This window comes from Suncus etruscus, chromosome 3, assembly GCF_024139225.1.
Source record: "Suncus etruscus isolate mSunEtr1 chromosome 3, mSunEtr1.pri.cur, whole genome shotgun sequence".
In the NCBI taxonomy this organism is placed as follows: Eukaryota; Metazoa; Chordata; class Mammalia; order Eulipotyphla; family Soricidae; genus Suncus; species Suncus etruscus.
In genome coordinates, this window is record NC_064850.1 from 138,212,273 (window position 1) to 138,233,227 (window position 20,955).

Consider the following 20,955-nt stretch of genomic DNA (forward strand, 5'->3'; position numbering starts at 1 on the left):
CTTGGGAGGACCATATGGGACACCGGGGGATCAAACTGTGGTCCTGATCCTTGGCTAGCGCTTACAAGGCAGACACCTTACCTCTAGCGCCACCTCGCCGGCCCCCAAGCTTCTCTTAAGCTTGGAAGACATCTTCTTAAAATTAACCTAATTAAATACAACCAGCTTTGGGCCAGAGTAGGGTACTTCCTTCATAGGCAGTCAACCCAGGTTCAACCTCAGGCATCCGTGAGTATTGCCAACCAGGAGTGATTCCTAAGCACAGGGCCTAGAGCAGGGGTCTCAAACTCAATTTACCTGGGGGTCGCAGGAAGCAAAGTTGGAGTGAGGCAGGGCCACAAAAGAGATTTCACAAAAAAAAAAAAAGACACCAGGATTCCAACCTTTGGTCCTGGATCGGCTGCTTGCAAGGCAAACTCTGCTGTGGAGGTAAGGCATTTGCCTTTCATGCAGAAGGTCATTGGTTCGAATCCCGGCGTCCCATATGGTTCCCAGTGCCTGCCAGGAGCAATTTCTGAGCATGGAGCCAGGAGTAACCCCTGAGCACTGCCGGGTGTGACCCAAAAAAAAAAAAAAATTGCCCATGCATGTCTGCTTTGCCACTAATCTCCCTGAACTTGGCTTTGAGATCAGAGCTGCATTGCAGGTCAATGAGCTCCATTTGAAGCACAGGAGGGGCATCCTGCATATCAAAGGAAAAAGGGTCCACAAAAATTTGGAAAGTGGCTCTGTACTTTTTTTTTTTTTTTTTGTGGTTTTTGGGTCACACCCGGCAGTGCTCAGGGGTTATTCCTGGCTCCAGGCTCAGAAATTGCTCCTGGCAGGCACGGGGGACCATATGGGACGCCGGGATTCGAACCGATGACCTCCTGCATGAAAGGCAAACGCCTTACCTCCATGCTATCTCTCCGGCCCCGGCTCTGTACTTTTTGAAGTCTGCAAATCTGTGATCAAATTCTTTCTCTAGCTTAAAAATAGCATCCACATATTTCTCACCACTGAATGGTATGCCTGCATCCACAAGTTCCTTGCATGCTGGGAAATGGCAAAGGTTTGTCTGAGAAAGCTGATTTCCATAACACAAGTTTTGTGCCAGGAGCTATTTCTGAGCAGACAGCCAGGAGTAACCCCTGAGCACCGCTGGATGTGGCCCAAAAACCAAAAAAAAAAAAAAAAAAAAAAAAGAAAGAAATAGAGCACATCTCCATATTCTGACTCCATTTTCTCTAAAAAAAAAAAAAAAAAAAAAAAGTACGGAACTCCTGTATTTTAAGCCCCTGGATCTGATTTGGTTGATGCATTTCACAACAACAGACATCACATTGTCACACGGCAGGCATTTACTGCAAAGGGCCTGCTGATGGATAATGCAGTGAAGAGCATTCTCTACACCCTCCTCTTCAAGTGTTTTTTGAACAAGTGCCACAAGTCCATTTTTCCTCACTGTCATCAATGGCGCTCCCTAAGTTATTATTCCAACAAACCTCTTCCATGGCAAACCTGCATTCTCAATGGCATCACACAGATGCCGAAATATCTCATTAGTGGTGGTCTGGCCATGCTTTGGAATTATTGTGAGCAGCTCCTCTGTCAATTCAAAATTGCAATCAACACCACAGACATAAATTGTGAGCTGCGCAGTGTCTGTTATATCTGTGACCTCATCAAGAGCAACTGAGTATGCATCAAAATATTTGGCTTCCTCACACAGTTGATGATAAATGTCACTTGACATGTCAGAAATGCGCTCTGCCACAGTGTTGGCAGAAAGGCTGATTTTGCTAAACTGACCTTTCTTTTCTGGACAGATAGTAACATGCATTTTTTAACAAACTCTCCTTCTGTGAATGGTTTCCCTGCCTTAGCAATCATCTCACTAACCATGTAACTAGCTTTGACTGATGCAATATTGTCTTTGGTTGCTTTCTTGAAGAAATCTTGTTGCCTCATTAGACATGCTTTAAGACTGGCAACCCGCTTGGCTCTCCCATTTCCTTGATATTTTGCACATTCCTCAGTATGTTTAGTTGAATAATGGTGTTTCAACTTTCTCTGAGCAAATAAGACATGTGGGGATGCCCCTGTGCTCAACAAAGAAATACTGAGTCTCCCACTTTTCCTGAAATTGTCTGTGCTCATCATCAATCTCTCTCTTCACTGCAGGCTTTGATAAAGTCATGATGAAGGTATGACAAAACCTAATTCTGTAATAAACTTCTCTCCCTTCTCTCCCTTAGGCCTCCAATAATGCAAGGGACAGTGGGCAGAAGCAGCGGAAATGACGTCTGTGCTAGGTGCAAAGTATTCGCGATTATTCACTTACTGAATATTCGCAATAAAAAATCGCATTGGTAAGAAAAAAATCGCAAAAAATCACATTAAACATTTGCATACCCTGAACGAAACTGCTACATGCGATTTTTTTTTTTTTTTTTGGTTTTTGGGCCACACCTGTTTGACGCTCAGGGGTTACTCCTGGGTATGCGCTCAGAAATCGCCCCTGGCTTGGGGGGACCATATGGGATGCCAGGGGATCGAACCACTGTCCGTCCTATGCTAGCACTTGCAAGGCAAACACCTTACCTCTAGCGCCACCTTCCCAGCCCCACTAATGCGATTTTTATTGCAATTATCTGGTAAGCGAATAATCGCGAATACTGCGATATTTGAAGGCCGGCCGCCGGCCACAAAATGTTATACGGAGGGCCGCAAACAGCCCGCGGGCCACGAGTTTGAGACCCCTGGCCTAGAGTAAACCCAGAGCATCACCACATTGTGGTCCAAAACCAAACAAAAGATACAACCAGCCTAATTTATTCTTAGCTTTCTACAGCAAGGAACACAAACCACTAAAAATTTATCTAACAAAGAAGAGAACCAGGGCCCGGAGTGGTGCTGCAAGGGGTAGAGTGTTTGCCTTGCACGCGCTAACCTAGAAAGGACTGCGGTTCGATCCCCCAAGCCAGGAGCGATTTCTGAGCACATAGCCAGGAGTAACCCCTGAGCATCACCAGGTAAAGCCCAAAACAAAAAAACAAAAAAACAAAAAAAAGAAAAAAGAAAAGAACCATAATATTCACATATATACATAGTTGAGTTTAGAGCATATTTTAAAGTTACTAGTTGCCTTCACTCCCATACAAAAGAGAAAAAAAACTAGAAAAATTATTCCCTGGTGGGGCCAAAGAGTTAGGGTATTTGCCTTGCATGCAGAAGGACGGTGGTTTGAATCCCGGCCCCCCTTGTGGTCCCCTGAGTCTGCCAAGAGTGATTTCTGAGCGTAGAGCCAGGAATAACCCCTGAGTGCTGCCAGGTCTAACCCAAAAACCACACACACAAAAAAAAATACCCTGGTTTCAGAGATCATTGTTAAGGATAAATACAGTTTAAAAAGTTAGTTCTGAGGGACCCAGAGAGATAGCACAGCGGCGTTTTCCATGCAAGCAGCCGATCCAGGACCAAAGGTGGTTGGTTCAAATCCCGGTGCCCCATCTGCTCCCGCGTGCCTGCCAGGAGCTATTTCTGAGCAGAGAGCCAGGAGTGACCCCTTGAGCACTGCCGGTTGGCCCCCCCCCCCCAAAAAAAGTTAGTTCTGGAGGCCAGAGAGATAGTAGGGTGTTGTTTCCCACAGCCAACCCAGGACAAACAGGGGTTCATCCTGGCATCTCATATGGTCCCCTAAGCATCCCAGGAGCGATTTCTGAGCACAGAACCAGGAGTAACCTGAACGCCGCCAGCTATGACCCAAAAACCAAAAAACAAACAAACAAACAAATAAATAAATAAATAAATAAATAAATAAAATTTAGTTCTGGTCTGGAGTGATAGGCAAAGCACTTATGTTGCCCACAGCTGACTCAGATTAAATCCCTGGCACCCTAGAAGATCCCCCAAGCATTACCATCAGTCATCCCTCTGTGCAGTCCTGAGTACCGACAAATAGTCCATCCAAAGAAAAATTAAGTGTATTTGGTACATGAACAAGAAGACTATGTTAAATAAAGTGTATTTGGTATAGAGACAAGAAAAATGTGGGGACCGGAGAGATAGCATGGAGGTAAGACGTTTGCCTTTCATGCAGGAGGTCATCGGTTCGAATCCCGGCGGCCCATATGGTCCCCCGTACCTGCCAGGAGCAATTTCTGAGCCTGGATCCAGAAATAACCCCTGAGCACTGCCGGGTGTGACCCCCAAAAAAAAACTACCAAAAAAAAAAAATGTGGTTCACAAGTAACTGAGGTTAGATAATAATTGGATAATAATGGCACAAAATCTGTATCTGTGCCATCATTATCTTTATTAAAGAACCTGCAAATAACACGGGGGGGGGGGGGAGGTAAGGTACTTGCCTTTACCTTGTTCAGTAGTATTACTAAATGCAGTTCGATTTCCAACACTACATGAGTTCCCCACAGCAACACCAGGAGTGATTTTGGAGAACAGAGGTATGAGGAATGTTGCCAGATGTGCACCTCTGCCTCCCCACCAAAAAAAAAAAAAAAAAAAAAAAAACACAGAATTTACAACTCCAGCCTAGGCCTTGACCTTGACCTTCAGATATTCCAAATGACCATTTGAGAAAATAGCAAGTACCCAGCAGATCTCTAGTAAGCTCATAAAATAAGAATCAGATCCTAACAAGCTTATAAAACATTAATTTTGATTCTCATTCCACCTGATTCTAGAAAAGCCTGCTTCCTCAAGTCTTCCCCACCAGAGATAATGACAAATCCCTTCTCTACTTGCTTACTCCAACCATTACTGAAGTCCCTCTCTCACAATCAAACATACACACCCCCTTCAGACAATCTTCAAGCAAATCCCAGTGGATATTCTGTAATACTACCAGAACTTACCACTTCTCACTATTTTACTGCTACCCACTCCATCAGCCACTACCACTTCTATCTTTTCACATCTCCATCATCAGCCTTCTAATTCTTGAGGCTTCCCCTCTTCTCCACTTAGTCTATTCTCTACACACTAAAGTTATCCCCATAAGAGAAATTAACTAGTTTCCATCTAATTAATTAAGTCTGCCCTAATGGCAACCAACGCAGGACTGCCTTACGTCTGCCCTTATCTCTACTGCACTCCTCTTACTCCAGCTGTTCCTGAAAAGCAGGCAACCTCCTACAGCCCTAGCCCTTACTCTTACCTGCTCAGCAAACTGATGCCCCAAAGAGCCACATGCCTATCTCCTTCTCTCCTTTCAGAGCTGAGCAAACATCCCTTTCCTGCCAAGTCTTCCCTCATCAACCAATTTAGTTTAGCAAGACATTCTCATCTCATTGCCCTAATTTTTTTTTTTTCCTTTGGTACTGACCACTCTGTGGTACATAATATAATTTGCAAGTTTCTTCTTTCAGTCCTCATTCCTGGGATCAAATCTAGGGTCTCACTCATGCAAAGTAAATGCTCTACCATTTAGCTACATCTCCTGTCCTGTAATTCACCTGTTATATTTTGTTCCTCATATTAAAATGTAAATTCCATGAGGCCAGGGACTTAACCATTTTACCATTAAGTTCCTATTTAGTGCATGCCTAACACAGAATAGACCCTGAATAAGTTTGCTAAATGAATTAATGTTTTCAAACTAGGTTGATATGCAGCAAATTCATCAACTATTCTGTAAGTCTCCTCACCTATCATGTCTTAGCATTTTCCTCTCTTTAACAGTACAATTTCCTCTTCTTTATTTCTATAAACATGTCCAAAATTCTGCCATATGGGGAAGAAGAGGAAAACCTAATCATACCCTTCATTCATGCCTCCTGTCACTATCTTCTCATCTCCCATTTTAGAAGAATATAAAATTACTACTTCTACATCTCATTCAACTTCCACTTCCTTCTCTGTTCCTTATACCCAGGATTGAGCATACCCAGGATTCTCACCTCATCTTATGCCGTGCAAAATACATCTTATACAACAAGGATCTCAAACTTAATGCCTCAACACAACATGTCAAACATGGGGCCCGGAAAGATAGCACAGCGGTGTTTGCCTTGCAAGCAGCCGATCCAGGACCAAAGGTGGTTGGTTCAAATCCCGGTGTCCCATATGGTCCCCCGTGCCTGCCAGGAGCTATTTCTGAGCAGGCAGCGAGGAGTAACCCCTGAGCAACGCCGGGTGTGGCCCAAAAACAAAAACAAAAACATGTCAAACATGAATCCTATTTGAGAATTAGATCAACTAAAAATTAAAATATGCCCCCAACCCACTGAAAGCCCCACCAATGCCAACTGCTAGTGAAGCTCACGGTGGAGGGCAAAATACCCCCAAAATCACCGCACATCTTTGTCAGACAATGCACACATCCAACATATGACTCAACAACTCCTAACTCATCTCCAAGCTTGTTTTAGCCACCCTACAATTCATTACTTTGGTGGCCACACCATGTATTGTTCAGGCTCTGCACTCAGAAATCACTCCCGGTGGGGCTTAGGAGACCATATGGGGTGCTGAGAATCAAAATTGAGTTTGCCAATATTGCAAGATAGTATACTATCTCTCCAACACCTAATTATTTACACAGCAATCCAAACACCATAAATTGGTAAAAAAAAAAAAAAACAAACAAAAAACAAACAAACAAACAAACAAAAAAAAACTTCAGTATAGCACCTTATTCTGTACCCATCTCAAGTTAACAAGTTAATTCCACACTACTCTGGTCACTGGATCAACTTGACCCTGATCACTGTATCAAGGAGATGGCAGTCATTTCAAATATACTTCAAGGAGGCAGGCAGAAGGCTCAAAAGACTGAAGAACAACCCCCAGCATCACGTGGTTCCCTGACCACTAAGCTAGAGCTGTCCTTAACACAGCTGTAGCTCAAAAAACATGTAAGAGCTGAGTGAAATTCAGACCATAATGAGAAAAATGAGGATTCTTATAGCAGTCTAAGCCCATTCCTACCTCAGGAGCTAGAATATCTTTTTTGGTATCTGCATAGTAAGCGCCCTCCTGACATCTCAGATTAAATATCACAATTAGGGACCAGAGCAATAGTATGGCAGGTAGGAGACTTGCCTCACACATGGTTGACCAAGGTTCAATCCCTAGCAGCCAACTGATCCCTTGAGCCTACCTGTAGTGACCCCTGAGTGCAAACACAGGAATTAAGCTTTGGGCATGGCCAGGTATGCTCCCCAAACCCTTCTATTCACCCAAAACTGTCACAATCTAAACAACAAGATCCTTCATCACTAAGTCAAAGATGGTCCCACAATCCATCGCAAGCACTTAAATCTTTTCCAGAAGTTATCACCATTTTTTATTTGTCCTTTTCTAATAAACAGATTGTTCTCTAAAAGCAATGTCCTTGAAGTCTACCATTACTTCTTTCTCCTACCTCTAACTAGCCTAGTGGATCTCAAATATGTGTGCAAAGAATCATTAGCAACATTCTCACTGGTTGTCCCACCTTGACTTTAGCCTATATATGATAGAAAATATGTGCTTGGGGTGGGGGGTGTTGGGCCACACCTGGTGATGCTCAGGGGTTACTCCTAGCTATGCGCTCAGAAATTGCTCCTGGTTTGGGGACCATATAGGATTCCAGAGGATAGAACCCAGGTCCGTCCTGGGTCAGCCACATGCAAGGCAAATGCCCTACCGCTGCGCTATCATTCATGCCCCCCCTCCAAATATGTGCATTTCTAAAAGATATGTTGTTACAAAGACCTGATATTGAGCTGGGAATACCAAATATAAAATACTAATCTGTCCTTCCTGACACCAACCGACCGCATGTCAACTGTAACAGTAATTCTACCTGTGTTTCTCTAATTCCCGCACCAAATGTGTACAGTAGCTCTCATCACAATATTGGTGACACTGAGATTGAGCAAGAGAATTAAGAGAATGTCAGGTCAGACAATGCAGTGAAAAACAAAGACTTGAAACCAGGCAAATCTAGCCACAGATTATTTCACTAATGCCATCTCTCGTCTCTCATCTCCAAATCACCTACAGTTCACACCTCAATTCTCTACCTATTATTTCCAAATTGTTTTACTTTAACCCCTAACTACGGTCTCTCTAGAGCCATCAATAAATGCAAAACCAAACTCATTCTCTTTTCTCTCTGCCAACTCATTATTTTTAGTCTTGATCTTTCATCTTTCTTCTGGCTTCTGCAATCCAGACACACCTGAGATTAGTCTGTTTTGGGGGGAGGCCACACTTGGCAGTACTCAGGGCTTAATCCGGCCTGTGAAGTAAGGTATCATTCCTAGAGGTTTTGGGGAGACTATTATATGAGATGGTGGGGGGGATTGAAGCAAGCCAGGGCATGAGCACTCTATTTGCTGAACTATCAAGACTCTTCTGATGTCTCAGGTTCTACATACATCTCTCAAGCTGGGGTCCACTTCTGTAATCCCACTGCTTGACAACCATCATTTTTTTTTAATAATACACAAGGTTATAACTAGCTTCCCTGAAGCCCCCTTGCAGCCACTGTTATTCATTTACAGACATACAAGCCATGTTAAATTATGCACTTAACTTTATAAAGGTTAACCCTACTTATTATGAGATAAATCCAAGAAAACGCAGATATTACATAATCATTATAAGACACAAACCATGAAAGATACCCCTGAGCTCTGGAAAAGCAAAGATGGTAAGGCAGGAAGTTGATGATCCCTATCAATTTAATGCAGAGCATTAAGTGCTTGGCTTGAGGTTAGCTATGATGCGGTGGTAACATGACCCAGTAGAATATTCCTCAAGATGTAATCTAATACTTCGCTTTTCGTTTCCAGAAAAGCTTACACTTGTTCTACACCATCCTTGTATATATCACATTCCTAGAACTTCTCCTACAAGAAGCCATTCCTTCCCTTCCCTGTGGCATCATGCCCTTTTCCATCATCAAAGGGAAGACAATCTATTTTTCTTTTACTTGTTCAACTTTGTTTGAACAAAATTGCTAACTTCAGTATTTCTCTTTCCCTTCACATTTGAGTAGACTACTATTTAATCCACGTTTCGGGGCCTAATGCATAATGATCATTACGGTCGTTGACCAACAGGCTACATGTAGAATAAAATACACTTGAAAGTAGATGCTAGGGGCTGGTGCGTCTAGTGCAGCAGGTGGGGTACAACCTTGGAAATGACAAACCCGGGTTGGATTCCCGCCATCCCTATGCACCAGTAGAAGTGATCCACGAGCACTGACATGTAGACCCAAGACAAAAATCAATAAAAGCAGATGCAATGAGAACTTTTCCACAACGCTCTTCATTTACTCCTAGCAAGCACCTAAGGACATCTAGAATGGGGTCGCATTTTAGGATCTTATGTTTTTCCAAGGCTTACCGTAAACCTTGCCACATAACTGATGTTCGGAGAAGGCTGTTGTCAGTAACTTCCAAACGGTCACCGCGAAGGCAAAGATTGTCATAAAAACAACCCCATTCCGAATGACTGCGTCGAAAGGGTTCCCATGTCTAAAAGACTAGAAGTCTGAAAGTAAGAAAGAGCACAGCAAATTTTGGGTCGAGTGCTAGCCAACATTTTTTGTCTCGCGTTGCAAGGTGCAAAACTATGGCAACGGGGCGAGGAGTCAATCTTGAAAGCCCAGCTCAGGTGAAAGGCAGGCTCCAGCGCTATGTTAACCACCTGGCTCTGGGGGTCCGAATTTTTGAGAAAGGGGAGAAAAGGCATCGCCCATCCCCATGCACAAAGTGAGTCAGAAGCCACTGCACCCCAACTCCAGGGCCAGGAGCGCGCAATTAGCACCTCGAGCGCCTTGGAAGTGAACCCGCGCATGTGGGGACACTCAGGACGGGATCTCCCGGACCCCGCCACCCGCACCCCAAATCAAACCCCGCATCTCTCAGAGAGGTTCTCTGGTTCTTGGCGGGCGCCCCGGGGGCGACACCTCGCAACTCCCCGACCCTGGCTGGCCGGTGGCGCGCGCAGGGACCAGGCCGGGAGGCTGCGCTCCCCGACCCCGACCCCGACCCAACCGCCACGGCCCCAAGAGAGCTCTGACGCCGGCCAAGCGCCCACTCGCTCGCCTCCCCAGGCGGAGCCACGCGTGGAAGTGGCGAAGGACCCCCAGCTCACCCCGCCGGGGAGCGGCCGCAGGGACCCTCGGCGGGTGGAAACGTCTGCAGGAGGCGGGTCGGGATGGAGGGTCCCGCGCGCACTGGCCACGGCGCGTGCGCGGAGCCTCCCCGCCGGCGGCCACCCGCCCAGGCCCGCGCGCCACCAGGTTGGTGCCCGTCCCGAGGGGCGGGACCCAGACTCGCCTCGGATTGGGCAGCGCGAAGGAAGAGGCGGGTCGGACCCCGGCGATTGGCCGAGCAGCGCGCGGCCGGGATTTGAAGCCAGGAAGCGGCCACCCGGCCTCCGCACCCAGAGCTCTGCGCACCCCTGGCGGAAGGAGTCTCTGCAAAGTCGGCACCCAGTCGACACCCATTTGGCTATACTAGATAATCTGGCATGGTTTGGCAGGTGCTGAAATGTGTCATTATTTGCCTTAGAAATGAATAACTTTTGTCTTAGAAATCAGCCACCTTTTCTGGATTTTTTTTTAAATGGTACCTTAAGATCATTCTGCCCTTGCCTTCATTTTCACACCTACTGTGAATCATTCCACTTTGCCTCATTTGGTCTTAATTTCCAAACTCGGTAACTGACACCTGCAGTTGCTTTGGCATCGCTGCCTTCAGTGTGATGCCCCTTTATTACTTGAATATATAAGGAGTAAGATATACAGAGGATCTTTCCAAACACCTGAGTCTTGGAAGAATCTTGAAAAATCAACTACTTATTTCTAAAGCTGAAAGCATGTTGAGAGTTTAGCAGTTCTTGTTTTACAAAATGATCTTAATTCCTATCTATAACTTACGTGTGCTGGAGTGTACCTCATATTCCAAACTCATCCACTCAGCTACCAACTCAAAAGCTCTCCCCTTAAATGAGTAAATGAGTAAAGTACTCCACACGCTTTGACAACCTAGTAGGCTATATATTTACGGGCAAAAAGCTCATACAGTTAAGTTAAATCTCAGCTCTGGCTTATATTTCCCAGCTGTGGGGCAACTAGCCCAAAAAGCAAATGCAGCCATCTCTTATTCTCTTCTTTATTACTATTTTAAGTGGTAAGATCCCAACCACTAATGTCCAAAACCTCACGTGTCCACAGTATGGTTCTAGATCTCTCTCTTGTTCCCTTCCCAAATGAATCTTAGCATTTTGTCAAGACTAATATATACAGTCTGTCGTTTAAATATATGCTGTCAACTTTTACCTCTAGGTCATAAACTAGAATTTCTACCTTCCTTCACTTTTCTTGAAATTCCCACATTCCTCCCAAATCATGTCATCTCAAACATCCCTTTATGCACTTCTTCAATGTTTACTATGCATGTGATTCTCATCATAAATTCTGCAAATGCTTCCTCCCACTAGAACAAGTTTGTATGCAGATTTACTTTGTGTTTTTGTTCTGAGCCACACACAACGGCACTCGGGATACTTCTGGGTCTCACTCAGAAATCAACCCTGGCAGGCTCGAGGTACCATACAGGATGGCAAGGAATGAGCCTGGGTTGGTTGGCCTTGTGCAAGGCAAACAACTACCTGCTGTGCTATAGCTTCTTCCCTGGGTATGCAGACTATTTGTACAAAACCCAGTGTTTAGCATCTCTTGCATATGATTCAATATTGAGTATGTGATTTCAATCCATTATCCAATTTATAATTTCTGCTTTTGTCTTGGGGTCACATTTGGCATCACTTGAAGTAGCTCCTGACAATTCAAAGAAAAATGCAGTGTCAGGAATATGAAATATCATGAGGCTCCAATAAAGCTTGTGCTCTTTGAGCCATCTCTCTGAACTTTCAGAGACACGACCTTTTAATTCTGATCTAGATTCAACAATTAAACTTTTGCAGTCAGCGTGTATGTGGGAGAAAGCATGCCTAGCATGTGTGAGGTTCAGAGTTCCCACTCCAAAACCACATGACCCCACAGTATCTTGAGTGGGGTGAGGGGACTTGTGCCACATCTGTGATGCCATGGGCTATTCCTGGCTCTGTGCTCAGTGACTGCTGGTTGTGCTCAGAAGGCCATATTTGGGGCTGGGGAAGGCCTTAAGCTCTGCTCTTGCTCCAGTCCTTTAACACAATATAAAACCTTTTTTTAAAAAAGTCTGTTAGTCTTTTAACAGAATAAAAACCTTTGAGATTTAGGAAGGGTTTTCTTACATTTTGGAATACTAAAATGTTAACTTTACAGATAAAAACTTTTTTTTTTGGTTTTTGGGCCACATCCGGTGATGCTCAGGGGTTACTCCTGGCTATGCGCTCAGAATTCTCTCCTGGCTTGGGGGACCATCTGGGACACCAGGGGATCGAACCGCGGTCCATCCTAGGCTAACACAGACAAGGCAGGCACCTTACCTCTAGCGCCACCACACCAGCCCCAGATAAAAACTTTTTATATATTAGACAAAATAGCCTTAAAATGTTCATTCAGGGGGCTTGAGAGATAGCATGAAGGTAAGACATTTGCCTTGCATGCAGAAGGACGGTGGTTCAAATCCCGGCATCCCATATGGTCCCCCGAGCCTGCCAGGAGTGATTTCTGAGCATAGAGTCAGGAGTAACCCAAGTGCTGCCGGGTATGACCCAAAAACCAAAAATAAAAAAAAAAATTAAAAAAAAAAAAGTTCTGTAAGCTATAGAGAAAGAACAAAATATTCACTGAGAAATTTTGTAAGGGGGCCGGTGAGGTGGTGCTAGAGGTAAGGTGTCTGCCTTGCAAGCGCTAGCCAAGGAAGGACCACGGTTCGATTCCCCCTGGCCTCCCATATGCCCCCCCCCAAGCCAGGGGCAATTTCTGAGCGCTTAGCCAGGAGTAACCCCTGAGCATCAAACAGGTGCGGTCCCCCCCAAAAAAAAGACATTTTGTAAGATATATAATATTCCTTACTAGTTGCTTTCTCCTTTACGTATTAAGGTTTTTGTTTTTTTTTTTTTTTTTTGCCGCTCCCTTCTCTTCTCCCCTACAGGCCCTACCCTTCAACTTGCCCGCCCAAGCCACAGCCCATCTGGCTCTGCTGGGACCCCTCCACCCCACTCCCGCCGCCACCTCCCACTCCCCAGCCCTCGGCGCCAGCTGCCCGACCTTCAGGAGGGGGTGGGGCGCAGGGAAGGCCATTTGGGTCCCACTCTTGCACCGCCTGCTCAGGCAGACCCCCGAAAGAGGAGAGGTGTGGCTGAGGTGGGGTGGGGTGCAATGGGGTGCAGCGAGAACACCTTGGCCTTGCACGGGTAGGGGGAGGCCCGGGTTTATGGCAGGGGACAGCCCTTCCCTTGCTTCTAAGTGTCCCCGGATCCCGGCCGGCCTGGGCCACATCCTCAAACCGTCAGACGCCCCCAACCCCAAATGGTGTGCTGAGGAGGGGACATTCGCCCAAACACAGAGGCACCAAGGGCGCCGGCGAGCCCAGCACCCCGCGACCCAGACCGCGGCGGAGGGCGGGAAGCGCGCTCCGACCGCGCCAGACAAAGGCGGACCTATTAAGTTTTAAGAATATGACACTCATAGAAAAGGTGTCTTTTCAATTAGTTATCAAATAAGATGAAAGGTGGGAGGATGAAGGGTGATGTGCACTGGAAATATTATATTTACATTGTGATACTTTTCAATAGAGGTATTTGAGGGGCCAGAGCAAGATAGCACAGCAGTAGGGTGTTTGCCTTGCAAGCGGCTGACCCAGGATTGACACCGGTTCGATGCCCAGCATCCCATATGGTCCCCCAAGCCAGGAGTGATTTCTGAGCGCATAGCCAGGAGTAATCACTGAGCGTCACCGGGTGTGGCCTAAAAACCAAAAATTAAAAAGAGGTATTTGAAAATTAAGTCTAACAATCATTTGTAATTAGCTGAAGTGAAATGCTACTCAAAACACATCACTCTCTAGCCCTGAAATTAATGTTAATTCCTGAGAAGTGATCCAAGATTATTACTGGGATCACGTTATCAAGCATTTTACCATAATTATCTTGGGGGAGGGGGTTCTGGACCCTAACTGGCGATGCTCAAGGGTTGCGACTGGTAGTAGTTGGAGGTTCACAGGAGATGCCAGGGATTAAACCTGCCACATAATAGGCAAAAATCCTACCCACTGCACTATCACTCCAGTCCTTGTCAAGTGTATTTTGATTTCAAATTTTAAAAGAATTTTAGAAAACAATCTAATATTGTCTAGCTAAACTCAAAGTCAATATGTCAGTTGTAGGTTGAAAGTCTATTTTTGTGCCTTCTATTTTTATGCCTTTTAAATAAGCATGTTTAGGGCTAGAGAGATAGCACAGCGGTGTTTGCTTTGCAAGCAGCCAACCCAGGACTTAAGGTGGCTGGTTCAAATCCCGGCGTCCCATATGGTCCCCGTGCCTGCCAGGAGCTATTTCTGAGCAGATATCCAGGAGTAACCCTGAGCACCGCTGGGTGTGGCCCAAAAAAAACCAAAACCAAAACTAAAACCAAAAACAAACAAACAAAAAACATGTTTATCCCCTAATTTTTGACTCTTTAAAATTTTTGATGGTATCAGGATCAACCCAAGGCCTTAGACATGTACTCTCCCAGAGCCCAGCCCTACCTATGACTGCATTTTTTAAACATAGTATTATTCTAAGGAGAGCAGGCCTTACCAAACAGAAGATTTTGTTTCTTAGAAAGCAACAGATCTGTATATTTTAAAATACATTTTTATTAAATAACCTACTTGGGCAATAATTACAAAAACTTTAAACAGTAATTCCAAGTCATGAAAGGCAATTTCATTTAAAAAAAAATAGTCACAACACCTAACAGTCCGTATTAATGTTTTTGCTGCTTTATACACAGGAATGATTTATTTCACAAACTAGTCAATTGCAAAATTAGCCTGTAAAATTAAAAAAATATTTTAATGTCTCAAAGGCAAAATAAACTTTATGATGATATATGCTTTCACATTAACCAATATGACAAACCATAAGAAACTTAACACCATGATAACAGTTCAAAATAAAATTTACAAAATAGGCACTCTGAAGTCAGCTACTGTGTCTAATTCTCATAATGTTACTTGTACATGTCTCTTTTCATCAAAGGTTATTAACCAATGAAGTGAAGTGGATACCTTTGATGTAGAAGCACAAACACATTTAAGGTTCCGAACACTGTGCTCTGTTGTAATACATGCAAGACAAAACCTAAACTAGAAAATCTTCAGAAAGAAAACAAAGGAAAACAAGCAGCCAGGAATGAAAGCATTTACAAGCACTTAAATGAGGCCTTTAAGTATTAAATCAGTTTTAAACCCCTTCATTCTCAGGTAAGGGATTAAGAGGCCGAGAGAGAGATCGTCTGCGAGGGTGAGGATACTGGAGGTTGGCAGTGTCAGCATCGCAAGAGTGCTCTACCAGAGGAGGAGGAAGAGGCGGAGGAGGAGGAAGGACCTGGGCATAACTGGACCATCTAGATCCAGCCCGTGGGGAATCCAGAGGGGGAAAGAAATACCTGAAACAATGAAGACAGAAACAAAACACCAAAACAAACAAAACAACAGGGGGAGGGGGAAAAAGAAAAAAAAAAAAAAACAGAAGAAAAAGAGAAAAGTAGTAAATACAAAGAGAACCAAAGAGAGGAAAACACATGCTGGAAAAAAAGAAAAGCTTTAGTATATTCATGCCAAAACTAACAGAACTTAATAGCAAAAATCAAGACCCTTACTCAAATCAAGCTTGCTTACAAGCAAGGATAGAAACTTGAAAAAACAAAACAAAACAAAACAAAAAACAAAACAATCTGTTAAACTTAAAATGTTAAAAAATTATCAGTAAATTTTACAAAGACAATTTTATAATTTAAAACTTTTTTTATCTTTCAGAAATATTTGATCTTATCCTGTAAATTTACAAATGTAGTAAGTTCTCTTTATTTTAAGCAATGATTCATTGTAGCAGACTTTTTATTAGTGCATACATGATACTGAGAACCAATTCAATACACTTTCACAGAGTAAGGCTAATAAATTACTACAATATACTTTCAAGGACATACAATCTTTGCACATCCTTGGTTTTTTCCTGAAAAAAAAAATCTTAGAAATAGTTACATAATTTTGATAAGTCAGAGGCTCAATAAATATATCCCACTGTCATAATTCTGCCATTTTATAACTTACCCATAATTTTTAGCATTTTGAAATTTTAAAGATTTATAGCTTTGTCATCAAAGAATTCTAGAGGATATGAACCAAATGAAGCAGCTGACTAAATAATAAATATCCTGGAAATGGTAAGGTTCATGTACATGCATAATTTTAGCAAAATTTTAACTTTCTTTTATAGTATGTTTCCAAATTGTGACCTGCAGGAAACCTGAAACTATAGCATCCTACCATAAAGCTACACAAACACACTTAGAAACATATATCTCTTTAGTGAATAATGAAATTTATGAATTGAAAACTTACGGTTTTTAAATTTTACTACCAATTATAAATTAAGCAATACCACAGGTTTGACTATAAACTGTACAGTCAAATAACTTTCATTTTACTACTACTACTCTCACTCCTTTTCTAATATTTTATAAATATTACAAAGAAATGACAGTTGTATATGTATAAACCAATTCTATAAAAGGTAAACAAATTAGCACTCAAAACAATTTTTATGAAAAATATTTACTCAATCTTCAAATTAAAATTATAAAAAATTCATTATTTTAGCTTACTTTTATAGAAAACAAAATATATAAGTTTATATGGTCCAGATGGGATAAAGTGTTAATTTTTATTTCCACCCACCTATAGAAGGATAACATTTCTTTTAATTTAAAAACCCAGATTACTTTCGGCAACATTTCAAAAAAATTGTTTTGGTGGCAATAGTTTCAACAAATCCTCTCCATTTATATTTCAAAGGTTTCAAATAGTGTCATTAAACTGGCTAGTACAAAAAAAAAAACACAATATACACTGTTTTTTAAAAGGCCTTTTGGACTGTGTTTAGTAGTAAGCAGGCTGCTGGTGTATCTTGGGAGAGGTCAAACGGCGCTGGGGAAGGGGAAAAGGAGCTCACTTTCCATTCCTGTGTGCATGCAACAAGCAGCAAAACAGCAAAGTTACTCCAGTTAGCTTGTACTCAGCTGTGCTTTCTGTTAAAGGACATAATACAAATGGAGAAGGGAAAATACATCACAGATCTAACACACATGGTTATTGGCACAATAAGAATACAGATAAAAACTTCAAAGCTTTCTACAAGAGGAAATCTGCAATACAAAACAACAAACAAAATAAAAATATTTTTAAGTCCTTTGCTCCATGAAATCTATAAAATATGTTAAGTTCTATAGTAACTTAAAATGGTTTTTATGCAAGTATTTTAAAACATCAAAATCAAATAGGACATCTTTATAAAAATATAATATGAAAATAATTGAGAAACTGTGGACACAATTGTCTTCAATTATTTAATATAACAAAAGGAAAATCATATACAATTTAAAGGTATGCTTTGAAGTTTCCTGAATTGTATTCTAAGTCATTCACAAAAGCTTATTAAAAAAATTTAACTTATAAAATTCACATGTTTAAAAATTGATTAGGAAAAACTAAAGAGTGGCTCTTTAAATGGCATTATTCTTTTGTTTTGTTTTATGGGGTCACACCCAGTGGCACTCAGGGGTTACTCCCAGCACTCAAAAATAAGTACAGGAGGTGCTCAGGAAACCAAACTCAGGACGCCTGGGATGGAACCCGGATAAGCTGCGTGCAAAGTAAATGCCCTCCCCACTGTGCTATCGCTCTGGGCCCAGATGGCATTATTCTTTAAGATAAAGAGGAATCTAAAACATACTCAATAGTCTAGAAATCAAGACCCCAAACATTGCCTTTTTTCCTTTTATAATCGTCATTCAAGTTTTAAACAAAAAGCACACCATTTAACTGATTCTCTTCTACAAAGTTTTTATATATTTTACTTAAAATTTCAATTTGCCCTGATTCAAGGGCCACCATATTAATTAACTAACATTAATATATACTTATCTACGACAATTTCTGATTGATGGCTACAATTCAGAGCAACAGCCTTACAACCTACCTGTAAATATTATGATGAAATAAGTCAAAATCAGAGCTAAAAAAGATGAGTTCTTAAACAATTCATAATCATGCATGATTTTCTCCATTAAAAGTTAAAGCTCATTAAGTAACAGTTAGTATGAGGATCAGAATGATTTAAAAAGAAATAATTTCTAGTTTCCCCACAAAACAGCCTACCTGCCAGCAGAAGATCCATTTAGTGAATTTTGAAGATTTGGGGTATTTGAACCTAGAGAAGGATTTGAGTTTCCCTGCTGAGAACTCCCATTGACAGGGCTCCCATTACCTTTCAAAACACCAGTACATTTCCAATTGTCCATATAATTAGCTGAAAGAAAAATGGTCAAATGCATTAACTTGATTAATATATATTTTAGACTACTTATTATTATAGAAATAAAAGATCTTTATTTCAAAAAAAATGTTAAAAGATGTTGAACATGGGGCCGGGCGGTGGCGCTGGAGGTAAGGTGCCTGCCTTGCCTGCGCTAGCCTAGGATGGACCGCGGTTCGATCCCCCGGCGTCCCATATGGTCCCCAAGAAGCCAGGAGCAACTTCTGAGCACATAGCCAGGAGTAACCCCTGAGCGTCAAAGGGTGTGGCCCAAAAACCAAAAAAAAAAAAAAAAAAAAAAGATGTTGAACATATATCTGTTTTCACTATTTTGAAAGAATTACTGACTTAAAAAACTGGGACGGAGAGTCAGTACAATGGAGAAAACGCTGCCTTGCATGTAGCCAACTCAGGTGTTTGGAGTTGTTGTTTTTGTTTGTTTTTTTGGTTTCTGGACCACACCCAGTGGTGCTCAGAAATCACTCCTGACAGCTTCTGGGGACCATATGGGATGTCGGTGATGGAACCCAGGTCAGTCCCGGGTTGACCTCATGCAAGGCAACCACCATACAGCTGTGCTATCACTACAACTCAGGTTTGATCCTGGGAATCCAATCCCCTGAGCAGCGCCAGGAGTGATCCCTGAGCAGACCAGGAGTAACCTCCAGTATCACGGGTGTGGCCCAAAACAATAAATAAAAGCTTTCCCTATATCCCTTCCAAACAAGCTAAATATTACCAGTCTTTTAAGTCTCAACAGTCCTCACTATAATTAATTCCAACTAATTGAAAATAGTGGAGTTATCTTCTTAGTTCTAAAAGTCATCTGAATACCTAATATCCTCAGAGATGTCTGTAGATAATAAAATCTTCGAGTCCTGATTGATTTGTCCAACTTGGCCTAATACTTTAAATGCAAAGTTGGCAACTGGCTGGGATGGACCTGGGAGGTCCTAACTACAGTACACATGCAGGAAGAACAGCACAGTCCTTGAAATAAAATTACAGGACAGGCAATCCACATTGGCTCTATCACAGGCTAAAAGAGCACACCCAACAATGATGCAATCATACAAGAGTCACTGCTCAGTATAATAACTAATCTAAAATTTTGAATACTAAGACTGGGATTTTACTAAAATGGTACAAAGACAAGGAATTCTCAGCCCAGAAAAAAACAAAAAGTATAAACCATGTTACAGCAACCACCATCAGTCAAAGAAAAGTAAAGTTCTCTAGGTATGACATTTGTAAGAAACTTTGGAACTGATGACACCAAGATTGTTGAACATGAAACCAAGAGATAGTACAGCAAGTAAGGCTTTTGCCTTACAGATGCTGACTCAAGTTCAATCCCCAGCATTCTATATGTTCCCCCAAGCACTGCCAGGAGTGATTCCTGAGCACAGAGCCAAGAATAACCACTGAGTACAACTGAATATGACCCAAAAAAATAAAAATTACTGAACTTTTGCTTTTTTTGTTTTGTGTGTGTTTGTGTTGTGTGTGTGCGCGCACCACCCAACAGTGCCAAGAACTGAACTTTTGCTTTTATTGTTTTGTGTGTGTGTGTGTGTGTGTGTGTGTGTGTGTGTGTGTGTGTGTGTGTAGGTGTGTGCGTGCCACCCAATAGTGCCAAGAACTGACTCCTATTGTCTTAGAGAACCATATGTAGTGACAGGGATAAAACCAGGGTCATCCACATACATATAAAGCAAGTGCCTTTCTGCTTACTATCTCTCCAACCCAGATTATTGAACTTTTGGAAGGTGTAGACAGAGGGAAGATACTAGATTTTCTAGTAAGGGTTGAATGAAGCAATTACTTAAGTGGTGACTATAGTCATAATCTGAGTATGATCAGGGTCACTCAAGTTACACATAAAGCAAACAATATCTTTCATTAAAGATACTATATAACCAGTTACAATTTTACTTTCAATTTTAAAAGTAATTGTTTTCTACAAATAAAATTTTGAAATTCATTTAGTCACAAATGGCTACCAATCAGGTCAACTGATGACGGTTTCAAATAACCAATACCGTATTTTGAAAGTAACTGCAAAAAGATATTTTAGAAAGTATTCAAATTTCTATTTTAAGGAAAAAAAATCAAAACTTGCAATTTATAGCAAAAATTTCTTCATCTTACCTTTCCACAATCTCACACAGCCATCATCTCCTGAAGATGCTAGCACTGTTCCTGTTATATTCCAACTGACGCGCCACACCTGAGAATTATGATTATCAAACTGTGCCACTATATGGATTTCAAATTTTGTCGGCCCACCAGAGGAAGTAAGTTCTTTCCTGTTAATAAAAAATATTTCCTCAGGCATTCAGAAATATACATATTTCTAAGTTAACAAATATAAATGGTCTCCATACTTGCCCTATTATTTTATAAGAAGGTAACCATCTGTACCACCCTCCCCATTAGCTCATCAAGAGCTGGGTTGTGCCACTTTCCATTAAT

At 42.1% G+C, this 20,955-nt stretch overlaps 1 protein-coding gene across 1 annotated transcript in view; it reads right to left on the minus strand.

Annotated features, from left to right (window-relative positions):
- Positions 1–20,955, minus strand: part of CEP192 (centrosomal protein 192) — a 134,200-nt gene that overhangs the window by 93,539 nt on the left and 19,706 nt on the right. The window contains 9 exon segments of the mRNA XM_049770896.1: positions 7,790–7,851; positions 9,038–9,129; positions 9,343–9,481; positions 9,853–10,420; positions 13,057–13,256; positions 13,405–13,557; positions 15,454–15,550; positions 18,324–18,474; positions 20,632–20,789. Of these exon segments, the coding sequence (XP_049626853.1) occupies positions 7,790–7,851; positions 9,038–9,129; positions 9,343–9,481; positions 9,853–10,420; positions 13,057–13,256; positions 13,405–13,557; positions 15,454–15,550; positions 18,324–18,474; positions 20,632–20,789 (1,620 nt within the window).